At 35.7% G+C, this 20,182-nt stretch overlaps 1 protein-coding gene across 2 annotated transcripts; it reads right to left on the bottom strand.

Annotated features, from left to right (window-relative positions):
- Window positions 1-2,031: 2,031 nt before the first annotated feature.
- Window positions 2,032-19,909, bottom strand: zbtb44 (zinc finger and BTB domain containing 44). Of its 2 annotated transcripts, none has more exons than XM_051110471.1 (6): window positions 19,595-19,909; window positions 15,400-16,518; window positions 14,004-14,088; window positions 11,084-11,235; window positions 9,544-9,844; window positions 2,032-5,782 (listed from the first exon to the last, which is right to left on the bottom strand). In XM_051110471.1, exons 2-6 carry the CDS (start codon window positions 16,484-16,486, stop codon window positions 5,437-5,439), a joined length of 1,971 nt encoding a protein of 656 aa, XP_050966428.1. In that variant the 5' UTR covers window positions 16,487-16,518; window positions 19,595-19,909; the 3' UTR covers window positions 2,032-5,436. The 2 variants fall into 2 exon arrangements, with proteins under 2 accessions (XP_050966428.1, XP_050966429.1); XM_051110472.1 differs by having other exon boundaries at window positions 5,618-5,782; window positions 9,761-9,844.
- Window positions 19,910-20,182: the final 273 nt, after the last annotated feature.

Raw genomic sequence — 20,182 nt, 5'->3', positions numbered from 1 at the left:
GATGTGCCCTTAGATTTATGCCCGGTAAAACCACTGATGTCGTTCACAGTAAATTAAAGAGATGCTAGGTCATGTTCCCTGAAGTACCGATGTGGCCAATCGCAGTGGAAAACTAAAAGTGTTCAATGTTGATGTCACGGACATCATTATAAAACAGATTCTGGACCAGTTTTTGACATTTTAAGATAGTAGTTCAGGCCCGATGAATCAAAACCCTTCATTTTGTGAACGTTATCGGACTTGACCCATTTTTAGGGCTTTCTATAACCACCTCTCCAGGGTTGATGTGGGTCATGCAGCCGGAGGACACCAAATCACAAACAGGTGGTTGGACTCTGCAAATACTGCGCTATGTCACAAAAACTTCATCTAGAATGCCAAGGCAAAATTAAAAGCCACTCATTGTTTCTCTTTGCATGTGTTGTTTGTGCACCTGGTTGCCCAGAATTTCCTTATTACCGTCCCTTTTATGAGATGGAAACCCCTGGTATATTCACACAAAATGTCAAGTGAGACGGTAATGACAGTGCAAAACTTTTTCAGTACTTTATGAACATGGTCATACACATACACGTACCTGTAGGAACCTAGAGACTCATTTATAAATGGATTTTAGCATACGCTCACTCCAAGATCAAACATGTACGTTTTATAAACGGAGCCACAGATTTAATCTGAACTTTATTTACCTACACTGCCGTTCAAAGGTTTGGGATCAGTAAGACTTGTGACGATTTTTAAAGACGGCTCATCAAGGTTGCATTTATTTGATAAAAAATACAGGAAAAAATGGTAATATTGCAAAATGTTGTTACAATATAAAACAATGGTTTCTGTTTTAATTTACTTTAAAATACAAATTTATTCCTGTGATGCAAAGCTGAATTTTTAGCATCATTACTCCAGTCTTCAGTGTCAAGTGATCCTACAGCAATCATTCTAATATGCTGATTTATTATTAGAATTATCTTTGTTGGAAGCAGTTGTGCTGCCAAATATTTTTTTTGGAAACTGTGATACTTTTTCAGGATTCTTTGATGAAGAAAAAGTTAAAAAGCATTTATTCAAAAAATAGAATCTTTTCTAACAATGTAAGTTTTTGCAATCACTTTTGATCAACTGAACACATCCTTGGTGAATAAAAGTATTAATTTAAAATATGATATATATATATATATATATATATATATATATATACATACACTGACCCCAAACTTTTGAATGATGTTGTTAGAAAAGATTTTAAATAAATGCTGTTCTTTTTACCCTTTTATTCATAAAAGAATCGTAAAAAAAAAAAAGTATCACTGGTTCCAAAAAGAATATCAAGCAGCACTGATAAAAAAAATCAGCATTTTAGAATGATTTCTGAAGGACACCAAATACTGGAATACTGAATACTTTTTCTGTTTTTTTTTTTTTTTTTTTTAATCAAATAAACGCAGCCTTATTTAAAAAAAAAAAAAAAAAAAAAAAAACATTAAAAATCGAATCCCAAACTTTTGAACGACAGTGTATAGTTGAATGGTACAATATGCACATATACACTACAATTCAAAAGTTTAGTGTCAGAAGATATTTTTATGCTCACCAAGGCTGCAAAAATACAGTGAAAAACAGCAATATTATGAAATACCATTACAAATTGAAGTATTAATATTTTAAAGTGTAATGTAGAAATCAATATTGAAACTTGACAAAACAGTTGTGCTGGAGAAACCTTGAACCATTTTTTCTCAGGGTTATTTGATGAATAGCATTTTTTTAATCAATTATAAGCAGTAAGAGTTTTAATTCCCTAAAAATCTTTTAACATTAGTGTACGTGTGTTGGAACAGTGCATACATAAACCAGAATGACTATTTAGCAATAAGAATGGAAGCAATGAATTTAAGCAAACTTGGAGAGTGTTAGGCTGTAACCATTTACTGTAAATCTTAATGTACGTAATGTTTTTACAAAACATCATTCAATAAATCTGAATTGGCACAGAAACGGATGATAAGAACCACTGAAGAGATACAAAACGACTAATACATTTGTCTTTATGAAAATAAACACAAAACATACAGTTGAAACCATGTGTCGAATAGCACTTCAAAAATATTTTTAGTTTCAAGCTACATTTGAAGTCTACCAGCATTCTTTCTACAAAACATTATGAATTCATATCAATGCATGTTTATGCCAATTAAAATACAATACAGATCCAATATCCAAAGGCACGAGATACGACTAAAACTATAGGCTTTAAAAAAAGAATATAGAGTGTATATATATATATATATATATATATCAATAAGACATGATCACAAAAGCGAACACTACGAGGCTCAAGTCAAAGAACTACTCACACTCACATTGATATTACAAATGTACAAATTGACACTTTTTAAGGTAACCGTCATCGATACAGAATCTGGAAAAAAGCATTATGACTACTGAAATATCACGCTTTTTCTTTCTGCTCAAACAACTGAACACCAAAGATTGAATATTGTATACAAAATGGTAGTTGCACATATCTGAAACAACATCCAACAAACGAATCAACCCATGCTATATTGATATTTTTTTTCCCCCATATTTCTTTTTGCACGGAAAACATGCAAGTAGCACAAAGAGCAATCTGGGACAGACAGCCAATATTGTCTTATGGATAAATGCGTCACTACAAACTCTCAGACTATGAAGTAATTGAGTTTGAGCTACAGCGGGCGGTCGCAAAAATGGAGAGAATGAGATAAGCGGGAGACCGTCTCGAGGGAAATGACATCAGAGAACGATATTGCAGTCTAGTTTTTGTAACACAATGGCATTTCTTTCGCCGTTTGTTCGCTGACAAACCATAGGAACGGTTTAGCGAAGAGCACATGCTTTCGCTCGTTCCCTCGACTAGCCCCCTTCCTGTTTTTCATCATCTTCACTCATTCAGCACATTGTCCACTGCAGTATAAAAGGTTTTCATTTTGGACCACGTGAATCATCCAAAACAATATTGCACAACGCTTATTAAAACTTTTTGTTCCCTACAAAATCATATTGGAATGGAGCAGCTTCGAGACTGACTGATTGCCAGGTGCAATATCACACGAAGGAAGCGAAGATACGCCATCGTTACAACCACCGAACAAAACAAATGCTACATATTCCAAAGTTGCAATCGAGTTACAAGTATCTTCAATCAAGGCTCATGCCATAGTCACAAGGTGTTCATAAACTTTGTTTTGGGAGACTGTTAGGCACATACAACTATGGCATCAAGTTATGGAGAAAATTCCATAGTATAATTCCAACAGCAATAAAATGGGAAAGGCTATGGAAATATCACCTTCCTTCCACTCTATTAAAATGTGACCCATTTGACATTTCTTCTGTACGTCACAATCAAAAGAAGAACGTTAAACCCGAAGAATTCACATACAGCTCTTTAGATCGAATTGACGAGTGGTTCGGAGAGCTGGGCGAGAGGCACAGTTTACAAAATTTAGCAGCATTACACATACAGCAGAAAAGAGGGCTAGGAAAACGGGGCTACTCTTCACATATACACGCGTTCAAAACGACACGCTAAAGCACATCAGATTAATCAGTCAATGCACAGCAACCCATTTAACAGGGTTTCGTGGTTGTTTTGTGCCAGTCAGGTTCAGTGTTTTGCTTCTGTTCTGAACACACATGGAAGTAGTAACACAGTCTTTCACATTTTTAGGAACGGTCCTCAGAGGATTGAAGCTTCCCAGTTTTTAAACAGGTCTGTTTACAGTTGGAAGGGGCAGTTTGCGATAGTTAAGGCGCAGACATGAAATAGGAGAAAAGGAAGTCGCATCATACAAGGAGATCATCAGTCATGATTGAAAATAATGTGAGAGAAAAAAAAAATACAATTTGATGCTTTTCAACAGACTGCCAGTTTAAAAAACAAGAAAAATGAATATAAAATTAAAAAAATGTGCTTCCATGGAACAAATTCATTATAGTCAAATATTAATGGGTTACTCATTAAAAAAAAAGTCAAAATTTTGACTTTTTACCATGTCTTTCAGGTGACGTGATCCTGGATCACAAAACCAGTCATAAGGGTCATTTTTTTTAAAACTGAGATTCATACATCTGAAAGTTGAACAAATATGTTTTCCATTGATGTACGGTTTGTTATGACAGGACAATATTTGGCCAAGATACAACTATTTGAATATCTGGAATCTGAGGGTGCAAAAAAAATCTAAATATTGAGAAAAATCGCCTTTAAAGTTGTCCAACTGAAGTTCTTAGCAATGCATATTACTAATCAAAAATTACATTTTGATATATTTACAGTAGGAAATTTACAAAATATCTTCATAGAACATGAACTTTACTTAATAACCTAATAATTTTTGGCATAAAAGAAAAATCGATAATTTTGACTCATACAATAGCTATGTTTCGCATCAGAAACGAGTGATGGAAACACCAATATGCGAAAAAAAAATTCCTTAATTTGCAAAAAAGTTTTTACACTTGCTTGAGGTGGTTTTGAATTGTGCGAAAAAGGGTTAATGCGACAAATGGAAGATGGAAACGCATTTCGCGTATTCTTCCACAAGCATCAAAAAAAGTCATGTGACTGCATTATGGGACGGAACAACTTGACTAACTAGCAGACTGATCTCAGTGCACAGCATCTGAAATGTGGTTATGGTCATTGTAAAATGCCTGAGCAAAGTCTGCCATCAAAGTATTTTTGTATAATTGCCTCAAAGAACCGTCTTACAAGACTGCGTTCCCAAACAGTTGGCATCCGCCTGCGAAAGCAATGACCACATGTATTGTGTTTCGTCTGCTCTCTCTGAATCGCAAGTAATTTATTATATGTAAAAATTATTATATTCAGAATTATATTCAAAATTATTATCTTCTCCTACTTTTCTTAATGATATTTAGTGCTAGTTTATCAGCTCTGTTTGAGTCGTTGGATGGAAACAGTGCTTATTCGCAAACAGTTTAAGAAAAATTTAATTTTTGTGCAAAGGTAAATTCGAAACTTTGGATGGAAATCCGGCTAACGTGGCAGTGCCACTTGTGACTGGTTTTGTGGTTCAGGGTCACATATTACAAATTTTTAAGTAACCCCCACAAATTAAAAGGCATTATACTTTTTCATAATGAAACACCAACTTTGTAAGCTGTTAAAACATACCATCTCAGGAAAAAAAAAAAAAAAGTACAAAAGTTGTCACTGGGATGGTACCTTTTCAAAAGGTACTAAAATGTACCATTTAGGTACTAATACTTTTAAGATACTAATATGCACTCTTTATGGGTACATACGGTACAAAGGTGAACCTTTTTCTGCCCCAATGGCAGCTTTTGTATCTTTTTTTCTAAAAGTATAAGAAGCCGTCAACAACAGAAGTACTGAGTGTGCAACAGGACTATACATGTTTACACGTTTCACTCAATTGTAATTGACACTAGTCTTTTCTTCTTCTTTCTTCCACCTCTCTCCTTCTCTCCCTCGTCTTCCTCTATGTCCTGCAGAGAGGTCACAGCAGAGGTGGATTTCAGGTGCTCCCCTTGTGCGGCCTCCCCTCCGTGCCCTGACCTGGGGTTTTGGGTTTGGGAAGGAGGTGCAGAAGTGTGGTTGTCATAGTTCATGGTAGAAGAAACTTGAGAGATAACTGGTGTTTGGACTGAGGAAGAGGAGGAAGAAGCTTCAAAGGTCTGCTCACTCATCTCAAAGTGTCCCAGTCCCTCTTCCTCTTGCATGTGACTCAGGTAGTCTGGGAGGAGGAACTCACTAGAGCAACAAAGGGAGAGAGAAGGGCCAATGATTAGAAAAACTAACAAGTTTATTAAACTTTCACAATCTTAGTACCTTCATCAATTTCTAAGTTTGTAAGTGCAAACTTTTTCATGAGAAATACTTGCTTAATGGGACTAAAACACAAAAGTAAGTTAAAGTAAAAGTTATTGCTTTCAGTCTCTTCTGTGAAGCCACAATCTGAGGATGTCAAACCACTCAGACGCAAGTTCAAAACAGAGTTATTTGTCAAAAATAGAAGGTTTTATGATTCATCCAAGATCGTGTTCCAAGTTTGGTATATGAGTCTAAGATCTTTGGATTTTCTTGTTTTTTTTTTTTTGTTTTACAGACAGCCAGTCCTAGCATGTTCAACAATGTCCTCTGGCAAAACACTCCAGCTATCTAAGCAAAAGTCAAAATTAAAGCTTCAAAACTAGATTGAGGATTGTGGCTTGGCAGAAAAAGTGAATCACAATTTAAACACTGATAGCTTAATCCATGAATAGGATTTAGGTACTAATGACATCATTTCCTATTTTTTCCACTCTTGCACTCATGACACTGATTTCCAAGCAGAAACTTTAAAGCAAAAATTAGACAGGTATTTAAGTTCTTTATTTTTATTATTACAATATAATAATAAAAATATATATGTATATGTATATGTATATGTATATATATGTGTATGTATATATATACATATATACATACATATATATATATATATAAAATCAGTCATATAAATACCCTAGTTAGCAATTTGTACGTTTTTGCTCATCTTAAAATTAGATTTAAGGGGATAGTTCACCCAAAAATTACAATTTTGCCTTTTCCTCACCCTCACTTCATTCCAAACCTGTATGAGTTTGTTAAACATAAAAGATGATATTTTGAAGAATGCTGGTAATCAAACCGTTGATGGTCCCGACTGACATTTCTTTCCCTACTATGAAAGTCAATGGGGACTAACAACGGTTTGTTTATTCAAAACTCTTTAAAGGATTAGTTCACTTTCAAAACAAAAATTTACAGATAATATACTCACCCTGTTGTCATCCAAGATGTTCATGTCTTTCTTTCCTCAGTCGTAAAGAAATGATGTTTTTTGAGGAAAACATTTCAGGAATTATCTTCATATAGTGGACTTCAGTGGCGCCCGTGAGTTTGAACATCCAAAATACAGTTCAAATGCAGCTTTAAAGTGCTCTAAACGATCCCAGCAGAGGAATAAAGGTCTTGTCTAGCAAAACGATTGGTCATTTTCTAAAAAAAAAAGTAAAAATTATAGACTTTTTAACCTCGAATGCTCGTCTTGTTTAGCTCTACCATGCGCATGCGTACTCTGTGTAATCCGGGTGACAGTTAGGGTAGGTCAAAAAACTCCCGATTTTATAAGGATGATTTTAAAGTTGGAGGAGAAAATGAGATGGGAGTTTTTTGACATACCCTAACTCTATTGACCTGGATTACACAGAGTATGCATGCGCATGGCAGAGCTAAACAAGACGAGCATTCGAGGTTAAAAAGTATATACATTTTTCTTTTTTTTTGAAAATGACATTGTTTCGCTAGATAAGACCCTTATTCCCTGTCTGGGATCGTTTAGAGCCATTTAAAGCTGCACTGAAACTGCATTTTGGATGTTCAAACTCACGGGCACCATTGAAGTCCACTATATGGAGATAATTCCTGAAATGTTTACCTCAAAAAATAATTTCTTTACGACTCAGGAAAGAACGGGGTGAGTACATCATTTGTAAATTTTTGGTCTGGATGTGAAGTGATCCTTTAAAATATCTTCTTTTGTGTTCAAAATAAGAAAGAAACTTCTACAAGTTTGGAACGACCTGAGGGTGAGAAAATGATGACAAAATTTTCATTGATGGGTGAATTACGGTATTTCTGTAAGAAAGTAAAGATCTCTAAAAAAAAAAAAAAAAAAAAACATGGCTGCAATGCGGGCTGTTTCTTGCAATCGCAATACAAAAAACTTTATCAGGATGCACTACACGACCACTCCCTCTCTTAATAAGCACCTGCCAGAGCCAAACTATTGCCTCAGCACATAGACACTGTTTATTTGTACCTGACAAAAATGAATAGAACACAGCTCCTAAGAGAGAGGGCTTAAATCAAATAAACGGTTGGATGAAATAAGGGAGTCTACGTGTAGCAGGCGCTCAATGAATAAAAGCACCTTACTCCCTTCACTCAGCTTTAATGAAGGGCTACCGTCATGAAGATTACCTCAGAAGAACATCTCTTAGAGTCTCCTCAGAAACGCAGACAATGATTCCACTGAGCTTTTTTGAGAGCTTCACTTTAAAAAAAGCTATTCAGCAGTAATTAGCTGATGTAGGATTGATTTCCCAGCTCGCTCCAAATGTTTACATCTCAGTGTTTCTTTTCCTAATACGCAGTCCAACTCTCACTACTTCCAAAATGGAATCAAAGCCATGATTATTCCATTTAGAAAATACTTGTTTTCAAACAGGAAAGTCGCTTAGTTGGTTTTCTCTGGAGAACACATCTAGGAGGAATACACGTGCCATTTTAAGAACAGAATGAAAGGAAAACTGAAGGGTGTGTGTGCCCATGTGTTAAAGCCAGTCAGAAACAGATCAACATTGTACTTGTCATAATACTAATCAGGACAGTCAATAGAGGAGATGTTTTGATTTCCTGAAAGCTCTATTCATCGAGTTTTCATTATTCTGCCAAATGCAGCACGATGCAACTGGGTGTTACCCTGGACTGCGGTTAACCTTTTAAAACTAAGCAGGAAAGACATTTCATCTGAGAGATGCAATTTGTCAATCACACCTCAACGAGAAAAACCTGTCATCTTCAGCCGTCTTTGAAAATACACAATGCACTTTACAAAAAGGTTCAGTTGACACTAGTTAATGCATTAGGTATCACTCGAATAAACTAGGTTAATGTTAATTTAAAATTAAGTATAAACTACAGGTCATTGTTATTTAACGCATGTTCACAATACATGAACTACTGTTCAGTTATACATATTTAAAATGTTACCGTTCAAAAGTTTGAGGCCAGTAAGATTTTTTTTTTAAAGAAACTGATACTTGTATGCAACAAGGATACATTAAAATGATCAAAAGTGACAGGAAAGACTTTCATGTTGATTCAATTTTTATGTAAAAGCAAATGTTGTTCTTTTGAACTGTTTAGTCAAAGAATACTGTAAAAAAAAAAAAAAAAAGCAGCACGGTTTTCACAAAAATAATAAGCAGCACCACTTTTTTTAACTTTGAAAATAAGAAATGTTGCCTAAACCACAATAACAGAATGATTTCTGAAGGATCATGTGACACTGAAGACTAATGACAGCTCAGCCACAGGAATCTATTTGTTTTAAAATATAAACAGAAAAACGTTATTTTAAATTGTAGTAATTTTTCACAATACTACTGTTTTTACTGTGTTTCTGATCAAATAAATGTAGCCTTGGTGAGTATAAGAGATATAAACTTTTTAGCAAACTTTTGAACGCAAGTTTGTTTTTATTTGTAAAATTAGCATTAATCAGTATTAATAAAGCATTGTTCATTGTCAGGTCATTACACCTAATGCATTAACTAATTTAACTAATTTCTAACGAATTTAACCATATTGTTCAATACAAAAAAAAAAAAACGCATCTGCTACCTCAACATGGGATGAACGGCCGAGCGTACAAAACTAAATTTGTACTTCTACATATTTTCTTAGAGTGTTCAGCTCCTCCTCACCTGGTCTGGAAGTAGTTTGCTAGTTCTGATGCCTCATGGTTGAGACTCCTCAGGTGTACGATTAAATTGCCGGAGTTGGTAAACATGGCGCCGCACGTTTTGCACTCGTAAATCCGAGGCTTGCGGATGATGTGGCGAGACACCCTCATGTGATGCTTATATTCACCGAAGGAAGTGAAAGTGGCGCTACAGATCTGGCACCGGAAACAGCGTTTACCTTCGTGCTTCAGCCGGTGCATCTTCAGGGAGTAAGCCCGCGTAAACTTTTTCCCGCAGCGGTCACACTGGAATGGCTTAATACCTGTAGAAGAAAGATGTCGAAGATTACAGTCTACTATATCGGAAAAAAACTGAAATAATTAGTAGGTTGTGTGCTAACTGAACTACATTGCTAAAAAAAATTTTAAAAAAAGAAATGACAAAATAGCATTATTCTACTTATGCAAATAAGCTGGGATGCAGTATATGTCATGTTGTTCACATAAACAACAACTAAACCAATCGCATACAGCCACTTTCATCAGTCCATAACTAATCGCCGCAATGAAGAGTTCTGTTTGGACATTCGACAGCAAACAAAACACCGCCACTGTATAAACTAACCAGCAGATTAGGGTGAATCATGTTGGACTCTTCTCCAAGCAAGATGTTTATGTAATACAGGGCCAGCTGTCCTAAAACATTTTAGCAATAAAGCTTCAGTAGTTTATTGTTAGCAAAATGCACAAACACTTTAGTAATCCACAGAGGTCTGCGAACACTACATGACCTAATAAGATTATAGTGACTATAAAATATTTTTACTCTTAAGTGCGCTGGGCGATATGGCCAAAAATATTATTACTATGTTTTTTCCACATCATATGATATCAACATTTATCACAATATTAATTGAAACATAGATGAAAAAAATACCTTGGTTGTATGATACCATTAAAAAATAATGATTATAATTATTATTATATATGGGTCAATGACGTATAAGGATTTTCAACACGCTAATTTTAAAATACAAAAAATAATAAGATCCGTTGTAATTGTTCAAACATTAAGAATGTTGTGTACACATAAATTCATATTAAAATTAAAAATTAAGTGATTTTAGTGTTTTTCATCTTGATTAATTGGCAATAGCCTTAAAAAAATGTCATGTGGTGAGACCATGATTTATATTAAAATTACTTAATTTCCTTATCATGCTTAATTTTACTTTGAGAAGGACACTTTCATATACAACAGTAATATATTTATCATTTTTTCAAGGTAAATAGAAATTTTATTTTGAAGAGTTGTTGTGAAGTAGTTTTTCTCAAATGAAACGGTGATAACTCTAACTCTCAGATCAGCTCTACTGGAGATAAAGTTCATGTGTTTATTTCTGCTGTGTGATAGATTAATCCATAGGCTAAAATGTCCAGAGGTTATCATTATCATTTTAATGCAGTCTCAATATGATATTGTTTATTACCCAACCCTACTTAAATCCTACTTGCAATGCCCCTGTCAATCTAGAGTCTTGTAATAGCAGAGGTTCTCTCACCAGAGTGGATGAGCATGTGCTGCTTGAGATTCTGTATTCGAGTGAAGCGGACACCACATGTAGGGCACTGGAAGGGCCGCTCAGGACCGTTGAGTCCTGGGCGAGTGGAGGGGCTAATGTACAGGTGGTATGGGTACTGGACATTCTCCAGCCTGAAGAAAGAGCGACATGAAAAGAGGAAAAGAGACTAATTAGATGAGCCAACTACACTTGGAGTCTCAGTAGTCATTAAAGAAGAGTTATAAAAACTGTTCTATATTCTTCCTAAAATAATTCAGTAATTATTTTAAGTGGAGCAAAAATATATTTATCTAGATGTCTGCAATCTGCATTATATTATCTACACTAAATGAAAATATCTAAAGGGCACAATAAGCAACCCGGGCAAGTGTGCCTCTATCATCCCAAAATTCTGAAAAACAGTTATTTTAAATTGTAATACTTTTTTCACAACAATACAAATATTTGTTGCGTCGCGCCGCACCGCGCCGTTCGAGTCCGGTGTAGACACGGTGTTAGCCATTTATTAGTACTAATTATTTTACATTACCTTATTCTGTATCCCTAATCCTACCCAATACCTAAAAATAACAACTACCTTACTATTAACAGTAATAACAGTGAACAAGTGTTCCCTATTCTAAAGTGTTATTAACTGTTTTTACTGTATTTTTGATATGAGAAAATGTAAAATGTGAAAAACAAAAACATTTTTGTTCAATAGCTCAGGCTTGTCGTTAAATATAAACTCCAACAATGCACTTCTAATAGTTTGTTTGTTATGTGCAGAGTTTTTGAATCTTGAAGCCGTTTGTCTACATCTAGGCAACGCTGGACGATCCTACTAGACTACAATATTGCCCTTGTGACTGACAGACAGACCTGCTGGTTTAGCATGTTAAGGGACATGCAGAAGACAACCGTGATGTCACGAGACGAAACTTGCAGTACATTTTTATTGTAAAGTAACCTCTTATATGTGTAAATATAGGGAAGAGCTGGGTGATTTGAGCCTGTGGGGAAGTTGAGCCACTCCTTGTTTCTAGGCAACCTTAAACAAACTTGGTGATGTGGCCACAAACATTTGAAGAGTTATCCATTTTACTCAACCTGTGATTGAGAGAGGCCAATGGAATAACTGGTAACTACATTTAGGTTCAAAAAACTGTTTTTTGTGCTTCAGAAAGTTACGAGGCTATACTGTTAGTATGATGTTAGCTCTAAACTGCTGGATGATACAAGTCTGTTAAAATGGTAGGGTTGGGGTAATTTGGGCCAAAAGTCCTGGTGTAAGTTGAATCAGTGGCTCACCTTATAAATATAAAGAATTATTTTACTGTAATTCTACAATTTGTTCTTTGTTTTGGCCTTGTTCATGAAAATTGGACATTTAAGTTGTTATAAAATTGTATTTCTGCATCTGCAACACTGGGGGATGTTGAGTACTGTTAGCCCAGTTTTAAATAATAAAGTTTTAAATATTAAAAAAAAATGCCTTCAAAGTTGTGAACTGTTTATTGAAATAAAACTTTCAAGAAGTCATCCATCCATTCATTTTATTATCCAAACCTCATGGGACGCTGCAGCATAACCCAGCATCTTGAGCCATGGGTGGGGAAACTCCCCGGATGAATGGCCAGTCCATCACAAGGCTCACACATAGATTTTACGAAGTAATTTTTACTGAATTTCTCTTACTTTGATATAGCATGAGGTAAAAATATTCAGTTTTTCTTCAGTATAATCAGTGGCACAGTTTTAACTCCATGTGGCTCAACTTACCTCACACCAGGGGCAAGCTGAGCCAAGGAACCACTTTGTTTTGGAAAGCCACTTTATTTTAGAACCAAAGCTTTTATTCCCAAAGATGCACCACATCTAGAGATTCATGTACATATAATCATACCAAAATGTATTCAGACACCCTCAACATTTCGTACATTATCACAGTTTATTTGCTATCGTTTAGAAACTGCAATAAAATACGACAAGAACTTAAGAGTTAAACTGTGTCAGAACAAATTAATCTTAATGTTAATTACTTTGATAGAAAGGTATGTAAACAGGTCGAAGTGTCAAATCAAATTTTTGGTCCCACACATTTATCAAAAAAAAAAAAAAATGTGGGTATAATTTGTCACAGGTTAGTTTATTTTGCTATCCTCACTTACATAAATGAACTATAGTGTCCTGCACCCACTAGTTAAAAAAATAAATTCAAATTTTTCTGATGTCTGAATAATTTTGGTTTGACTGTATTTAATTTGGACCCATTACTGTCATATGTTGTCTTTAAACAAACAATAAGTAAAAACTGGTTTATTTCACCTCGCTCTCCCCATATTTCTATTTCATGACCACTTTAAATGAATAAAGGTACATTTGGGAGGGAATATGTCACACTGGAAAAATAAACTATTTTTTTAATTGCCTACTGAGTATTTTACTTGCATTTACTCTACCATTACTATTTCCTTTGTCTACAGATCCACAGAGATCACCCTACAAAGGTTTAAGGCTAACATATAACACATTTAGTCAGGCATATCAAGTTGTCATATAAAAGCAGACTTCACTGCTCGGACGGAAAGCAGTGTCTTTTTTATCCCATTTGTTTTGCATCATACCATTTCCCTACTCTTCCAGTATTCCAAAAGGCAAATTCAGGTCCAAGAAGTTTCCAGAAAGTCTGCCAACTAGCTTCTCTGGCCTCTTGGCAAGAAATCCTCATCTTAATAGCCACTACAATATCACAGAAGCCTCTACTGCTTATAAATAAGTATACACGAGGAAAGACGATGATGGAGAAGACTAAAAAATTATGTCCCTCCTCAGAGGGGCCATTTAGTTCAATCATAAAAGTAAGACGTCGTAAAAGGATACTCTGTAAAAACAACACAGACACCCAAAGGGGTCTTACCTCTCATCCTCCTCCATGTGACCGGTAGTGTTTGGAGTGCCCTGCATGGACTGGAGGCCCTCCGTCACCCCCTCATCCAGGGAGCCTGAATAGACAGCAGAATGTTGTTTTTGAATCTCTATATATAGTCTTATATTTAGTCATCTTCTTTATTTTACAGATACTGCCTCAGACAAAAGTTCTCAAAAAGCGCATGAAATACTCATGTGGTAAATGACATTTAAAAGTTAAGTAAACATAAGGCTGATTCAGTGAAATGGTAACAGCAATTATGTCTACTGACTCACTAAAGACAAAGACAGTTGGGTCAATGACCAATTTATTTACTATAAAGAAATGTCACATGTGTTTCAAACTTGATTTCTAAAATATTTTTCCAAGCACTTATAAATGTGCTCCTTGTATTCAGGTTGATTTCAGATGGTTTGGAAGAACTTTTAGTCCATTTTCAGGAAGGTTTCAATCTAATGACGTAAATGTCATGTGCAACTATTAAGAAAAAAAAAACAAAAACATTTTTTCCATATGTATGTGTACACATAATTGCAAAGGTGTTTTGAAATATACACTTCTGTACAAAATATTTGGGCTAGGAAGATTTTTCTTTGCCTTGAAAGGAGACTCTTGCTCACCAAGGCTGCATTCATGTGACAAAAATACAGTAAAACTAATATTGTGAAATAATTTTTTACAATAATTGTTTTCTGTTTTGTTATTTATTTCTGTGATTTCAAAGCAGAATTTTCAGAAACCCTTCAGAAAACATTCTAATATGCTGATTTGGTGCAAGAAACATTCCTTATTATTATTAACGCTGAAAACAGTTGCTACCATTTTTCAGTATTATTTAACGAATAGAAAAAAGAACAGTATAAATGAAAAAGGAAATCTTCTGTAACATTATAAATGTCATTACTGTCACTTTTATCAATTTAATGCATCTAAGCTAAATAAAAGTATTAATTTCTTTAAAAAACAAACACTGACTTTAAAAAAAAAAAAAAGTATTTTTCAGGGGTTTTTTTGTAATGAATTATTAATTAATAAACAGTGTTGCCAAGTCTGTTGTTTTCCCCTCGGAACTGACTACTTTTACCTTTTACTTTTACCGACTACTGAACACTGTTACCGCAAGTTGTTTTTTATGTCCGAGAGATGAAGCGACCACAATAACGTCATATTTAGCCCCTGAAATGCAAATTTTAGCAGGGGAAGCCCACCAAAAATGTGTATTTTACCCCCACCAAAATGCTTTGATTAGCAACTGGGCGGCTTTTATTTTGAAAACCTGGCAACCCTGTTCATAAATGTCATTACATTTTTGGGAGCCACATCACATGATAACCAAAGTAAATTTAGGGTAACACTATAAGTGTGTAAGAATAAAGAGTCTTACCAATGGATGAGGACTGAGGGCTAATGAGTAGATCTTCTTGGGTGTGTTCATTGCCAGGAACCGTCTGCTGGTCACTCAGAGAACTGTGTGGAGCACTAACTGGTTGAGAAGCTTCTTCATGCACTTCTTCATCACTCAGCCTCTCCACCTTCACCTGCACATCCTCTTCTTCCTCCTCCTCCACCCCTGCCGCGCCCCCTACGCTTAGGCCACGTGGGCCTTCGCAGGCCAAATACTCCACCAATGCCCGTCCACTAGAGTCCTGGCTCGATGCTCCAGATGGTTCCAGAAGACCTTCAGGTAGTTTTGACTTATCTGATGCAAACCGTCGGTCCACACCAAAAGGGTATGTCCAGGAGAAGGCCAGAGATGGTTCCAGAGCCTGCGCTGAACTCTCTGGGAAGGAGGAAGAGGATGGAGAGGGGTTGGGGACTTGTGGAGAGGTTGAGGATGCTGGTTGCGGACTCGCAAAGCCTTTGCGCTTGCGTCTAGACTCGCGGCACACAGGGATGGGACGTTCCGGTACACTGCACTCGGATGAGACCGGAGAAGGCGAGAGGGCATCTACAGGGGCGAGGGTGCAGCTCGCATGGCCTTCAGGGGTCTCTTGGGGCCTGTGTAAAACCGGAGGCTGGGTGCTACCAGGACCTCCTGCTCCCGAGGATGCCGAGTTCCACAAGATGCTGGACTTCATGAACTCGGAGCAAGTGTTGGCCACCGCAAACATCTGCATGTAGCTAGCCGCTGCTAGTACGTCAATGATATTCTCCGTACTAATGGACAGGGTGGATGTGTAGGCGTATTCCAGAAGAGGAGCGAAACCAGCGACCGTCACGTGTTGGAGATCCAACACATGTTTGTTATCTTCGCCTACAATTACAGTGTCTTCATCAGCCGGCTTCCCAGACAGCTTCGCTCGAAGGAAGTCACTACAGCAGGCTAGCACTACCTTGTGAGCCGAGAACATCTGGCCCTGTACACGGATGGTGACGTCACAAAAGTGGCCCTCACTGCGTAGGGTGTTGAGCTTATCCAAAAGCTCCTGGCTGTGGTTGGGGGAGTTGTGAGTGAAGGTTTTCACACCCATCCTTCACAGTAGGACGAGGACTCTGGGATTGCCTGGAAAGGATAAGATACATCAGTGCAACATAACGGCTAATAAAAGCAAGTTTTGTTTACATGTATGGTTAATGTTGAGGTATAACAGGTTTTTGAAGTTCTAAACATGACACAATCTGTAACTGAATATTTGAAGTAGGGATGCAAGTTTGCAGGCATATTCATAAACTGTCATTAAAATTAAAGGGATAGTTCACCCAAAAATGAAAATTCTGTGAACATTTACTCAAAATAAGTTTCAAACCTGCGAGACCTTTTTTTTTCCGTGGCACGACCCTGGACCACAAAACCAGTCATAAGGGTCCATTTTTTGATATTAAGATATAAACATCATTTGAAAGCTTTCTGAAATAAGCTTTCCGTTGATGTATGATTTGTTAGGATATGACAATATTTGGCTGAGATTCAACTATTTCATATATTTGTGGTAGGAAATTTACAAAATATCTTCATGGAACATAATCATTAATTAATATCCAAATGATTTTTGCCATAAAAGAAAAATCGATCATTTTTAACCAATCAATGTATTTTTGGATATTGATACAAATATACAGTGCTACTTAATTATGGTCCAGAGTCACGTTTTGAGGAATGTTGGTAACCAAACAGATCCTTCTTTTTTTCCTTTTATGTTTCATAGAAACTTTTTATGTTCCATAAGTAAGAAAGTCATGCAGGTTTTTTTTTTTACTACATAACGGTGAATAAATGATGACATAATTTTTATTCTGGGTGACTTTTTTGGAGGGGGGGTTATTTTATTACTTTGGAAATGGTATTGGTACTGACTACTTCAATGTAGTCATAGTAAAAACACTATGCTAAACGGTTTCATTTTTAATTTATTATTTGTGTTTTTGCAATGTTAAAGAGTTTAAATAAAGAAGTTAGTGTTATGGTTCTTTTTTTTTTTTTTTTGCCATGGCATCAAGTATCATGGTATCAGTACCGACTAGCAGATATTTAGTATTGTGACATTCCAATAGCCTACTTTAAAATTTGAATTAAATATTATATGTAATAATAAAAAGTGCACAGAAACCTGCAAAAAATGACTTCACTAAAATGTACATTTTTATTTTTTCCAAAGATCCTCCTGAGTAATAGTTCATCAATCTCACTTATGTCATTGGCAAGGAACATTTCTCCTCACTGCTGATCTAGCAAAGCTACTTATACAGACAGAAGACACGCGGCTTTACACTTTCAGCACTTTTCAATTCCAGTGGTCCTCATGACACAAGGCGCAAGCACATACTTAGAATGATTCAGAGCAGAAGAATCCTGATTTTGTAAAACTTCCAAGCCCAAATAAACTCCCTCAAATAACATCTGCCGAAAATTGGTATTGCATTGCCTGGATCCAGCTGACAGCTAACAGAGTGATGGCAGATTTGTCTAAACTATACGGATGTCCAAATGAGTCCGGCTGGGTTTGGAGAAAAAGGGATCATCTTTGGTCCTTGACTCACACTGTTAATAGTCTACAACTGCGTCTAATCAAACAAGGAAATGAAGTAAGCTAAGAAACAGCTAAAAAAATTAATTTAATTCTTAGAAGGACAATACTTTCAGTTCTTAGAATGGTAAGCTGCATTCCACAGTGACAGAGACTTTTTGGGACAAATTAAAGCGTAGAGCTGCAAAACTGCCATAAAACCCCTTTGCCACTGCACATTTCTGATTTACTGCTTTAGCAGCAACTGGACGTCATGGCTAAAATATTGATAAAAACACTACCAGCCGTTTTGAAGGTGTCAATGCTCTATGCCAGGTCTTTTCAAACTGCAGTCCAGATTTTTTAAAGATTTTTTGAAAATGTTTATACAATGTGTGTTGTAAGGATATTAAAATTAACGTATTAACTTATTAACAGTAAATAAATGAAATTAGTTTATTTTAAAGGTTTATAGCCCACATCTAACATTATTTTAAAAAGAAGAGCTTTTTTCTTGGAACAAAAAGCCAATTTCTGCCACAAAATAAATGAATAAATTTATGACATAAAAATCTGAATTCTGACATAAAATTTAAAAAGTACAACATTACAAAAAAAAAAAAATAGTTTCAAATCATGAACTATCAACATGTCATATAACTTAATATATCATTATTTTGACTTTTTATGTCAGAATTGTGATTTACAAAAGATTTTTTTTATGTGATGAAAATAAGCTTACATGGAAAATATATATTATAGCCCAAAAATAAAAATAAAAATAAATCTGTCAACACAAATGGGTTTCATACATTAAAATAATACATAAAAAGGGATGACAATTTGACAATTTTTCATTGTATCATCATCATTATATACAAGACAGCAGAAAATGGTTTAAAAAAGACAAATGTGAATTCTTGAATTACTTATCCCTTTAAAAGTCTTCCAAAACGAATATGAAGATGACAGTTTCAAAATATATATCCTAATGATTATATCCGTGAATTACCCGTTTAAAATATTTTAGAAATGAAAGTTTAGGGGAAACGAAAAACACTTTACCAGTATCAAAAATGATAATACATAACTACAAACATCATCCATCCATATATAATTATTGGCATTTTACCGATGGCTGTCAAATTTATCCTCCGAGAAAGTTAGAGGGGCGTGTCTTTACACACGAGTTGCTTTTGTTTACGTATTAAATAGCAAGCTTTTTTACTCAGTAGTAGCCATAACAATGTAATCCCCTAGTTTATATCCAACTCCCATATTAAAAAGGTTATGATTCACGCATTTAATACACACCTGAATTTCTAATCGCTAAAAAACTGCGTATTTTGGCAGGTTGGCTGTGGCCTGCTACTGTTCAATGTGCAAGTTCGGTAACGATTAACACAAGTAAAACCCTGGAGTTAACAATGTGGCATTACCAGAAACTTGTGCATAAAACATACTCACTAATATTACCGTACATTACGGTTTTCAGAGTCCAAAGACAACGTCCAGCTAACCTGCAGCATTCACTGGCTAGCACGCTAATCTCTGACGACGACTGAAACAGCGTCGTCAGTGTCAACACAGTGTACAAAACATTACTTGTGACGGATTTATAACTGTGCAGCTCACCGGTAACAAAGAATGGACGAATCCGTTGAAATGTAAGACAACTATAAGCGCATGAATGGGATCCAGCAGCGAGCTAACTAGCTGCTAGCATTCTGCCACTTGCACAGAAGTACTGTCGCTTCTTGACAGCGTAGTCACATCCCGATAAATCACGAAGTCGAGTGCCTCCGTTTGTATTAAAAGGCAAAATCATAAAAAAGAAGTCCGTTTAAAATTGCATTATGTATTAAATTCATTGGTATCTATCTCGTCTGACAGGCTTCAGGCTGATGTTTACATATTGTATCCCAGAATGCTTTTCACGAGGCTTGTGCGACTGACCTTTCGTTTTTACTGATGACTTCAAAAGCGCTGTGATGACGCAATGACACAAAATAAAAGCATGATTTTCATTTCTGTAACCATTTATAGGGTATTAAAGAGTTTTGTTGCAGACTGCAGCGTTGTAGGTTGCTTCTAGAAAGCTTCCGTCAAGTGTTGCCTTTGCCCTTTTTGAGATTATAAATATGACTCCAGCACTTACTGTTGATTTTATGTTAATTGTGACAGGGTTGTTACTGTTCTAATCTTTAAAAAAGAAAAAAGTAA

The sequence above is a fragment of the Labeo rohita genome, chromosome 5 (genome assembly GCF_022985175.1).
Source record: "Labeo rohita strain BAU-BD-2019 chromosome 5, IGBB_LRoh.1.0, whole genome shotgun sequence".
Classification (NCBI taxonomy): domain Eukaryota; kingdom Metazoa; phylum Chordata; class Actinopteri; order Cypriniformes; family Cyprinidae; genus Labeo; species Labeo rohita.
Note: the sequence above shows the minus strand (reverse complement) of the source record. Positions and strands in the feature narration are given on the sequence as shown.

Coding starts and splice junctions, on each gene's coding strand:
- zbtb44 (XM_051110471.1), bottom strand. CDS start 16,486: ATGGGTGTGAAAACCTTCACTCACAACTCCCCCAACCACAGCCAGGAG. Junction 14,089..15,399: donor CCCTCAGTCCTCATCCATTG/GTAAGACTCTTT, acceptor CTGTCTATTCAG/GCTCCCTGGATGAGGGGGTG. Junction 11,236..14,003: donor CACATGGAGGAGGATGAGAG/GTAAGACCCCTT, acceptor CTCTTTCTTCAG/GCTGGAGAATGTCCAGTACC.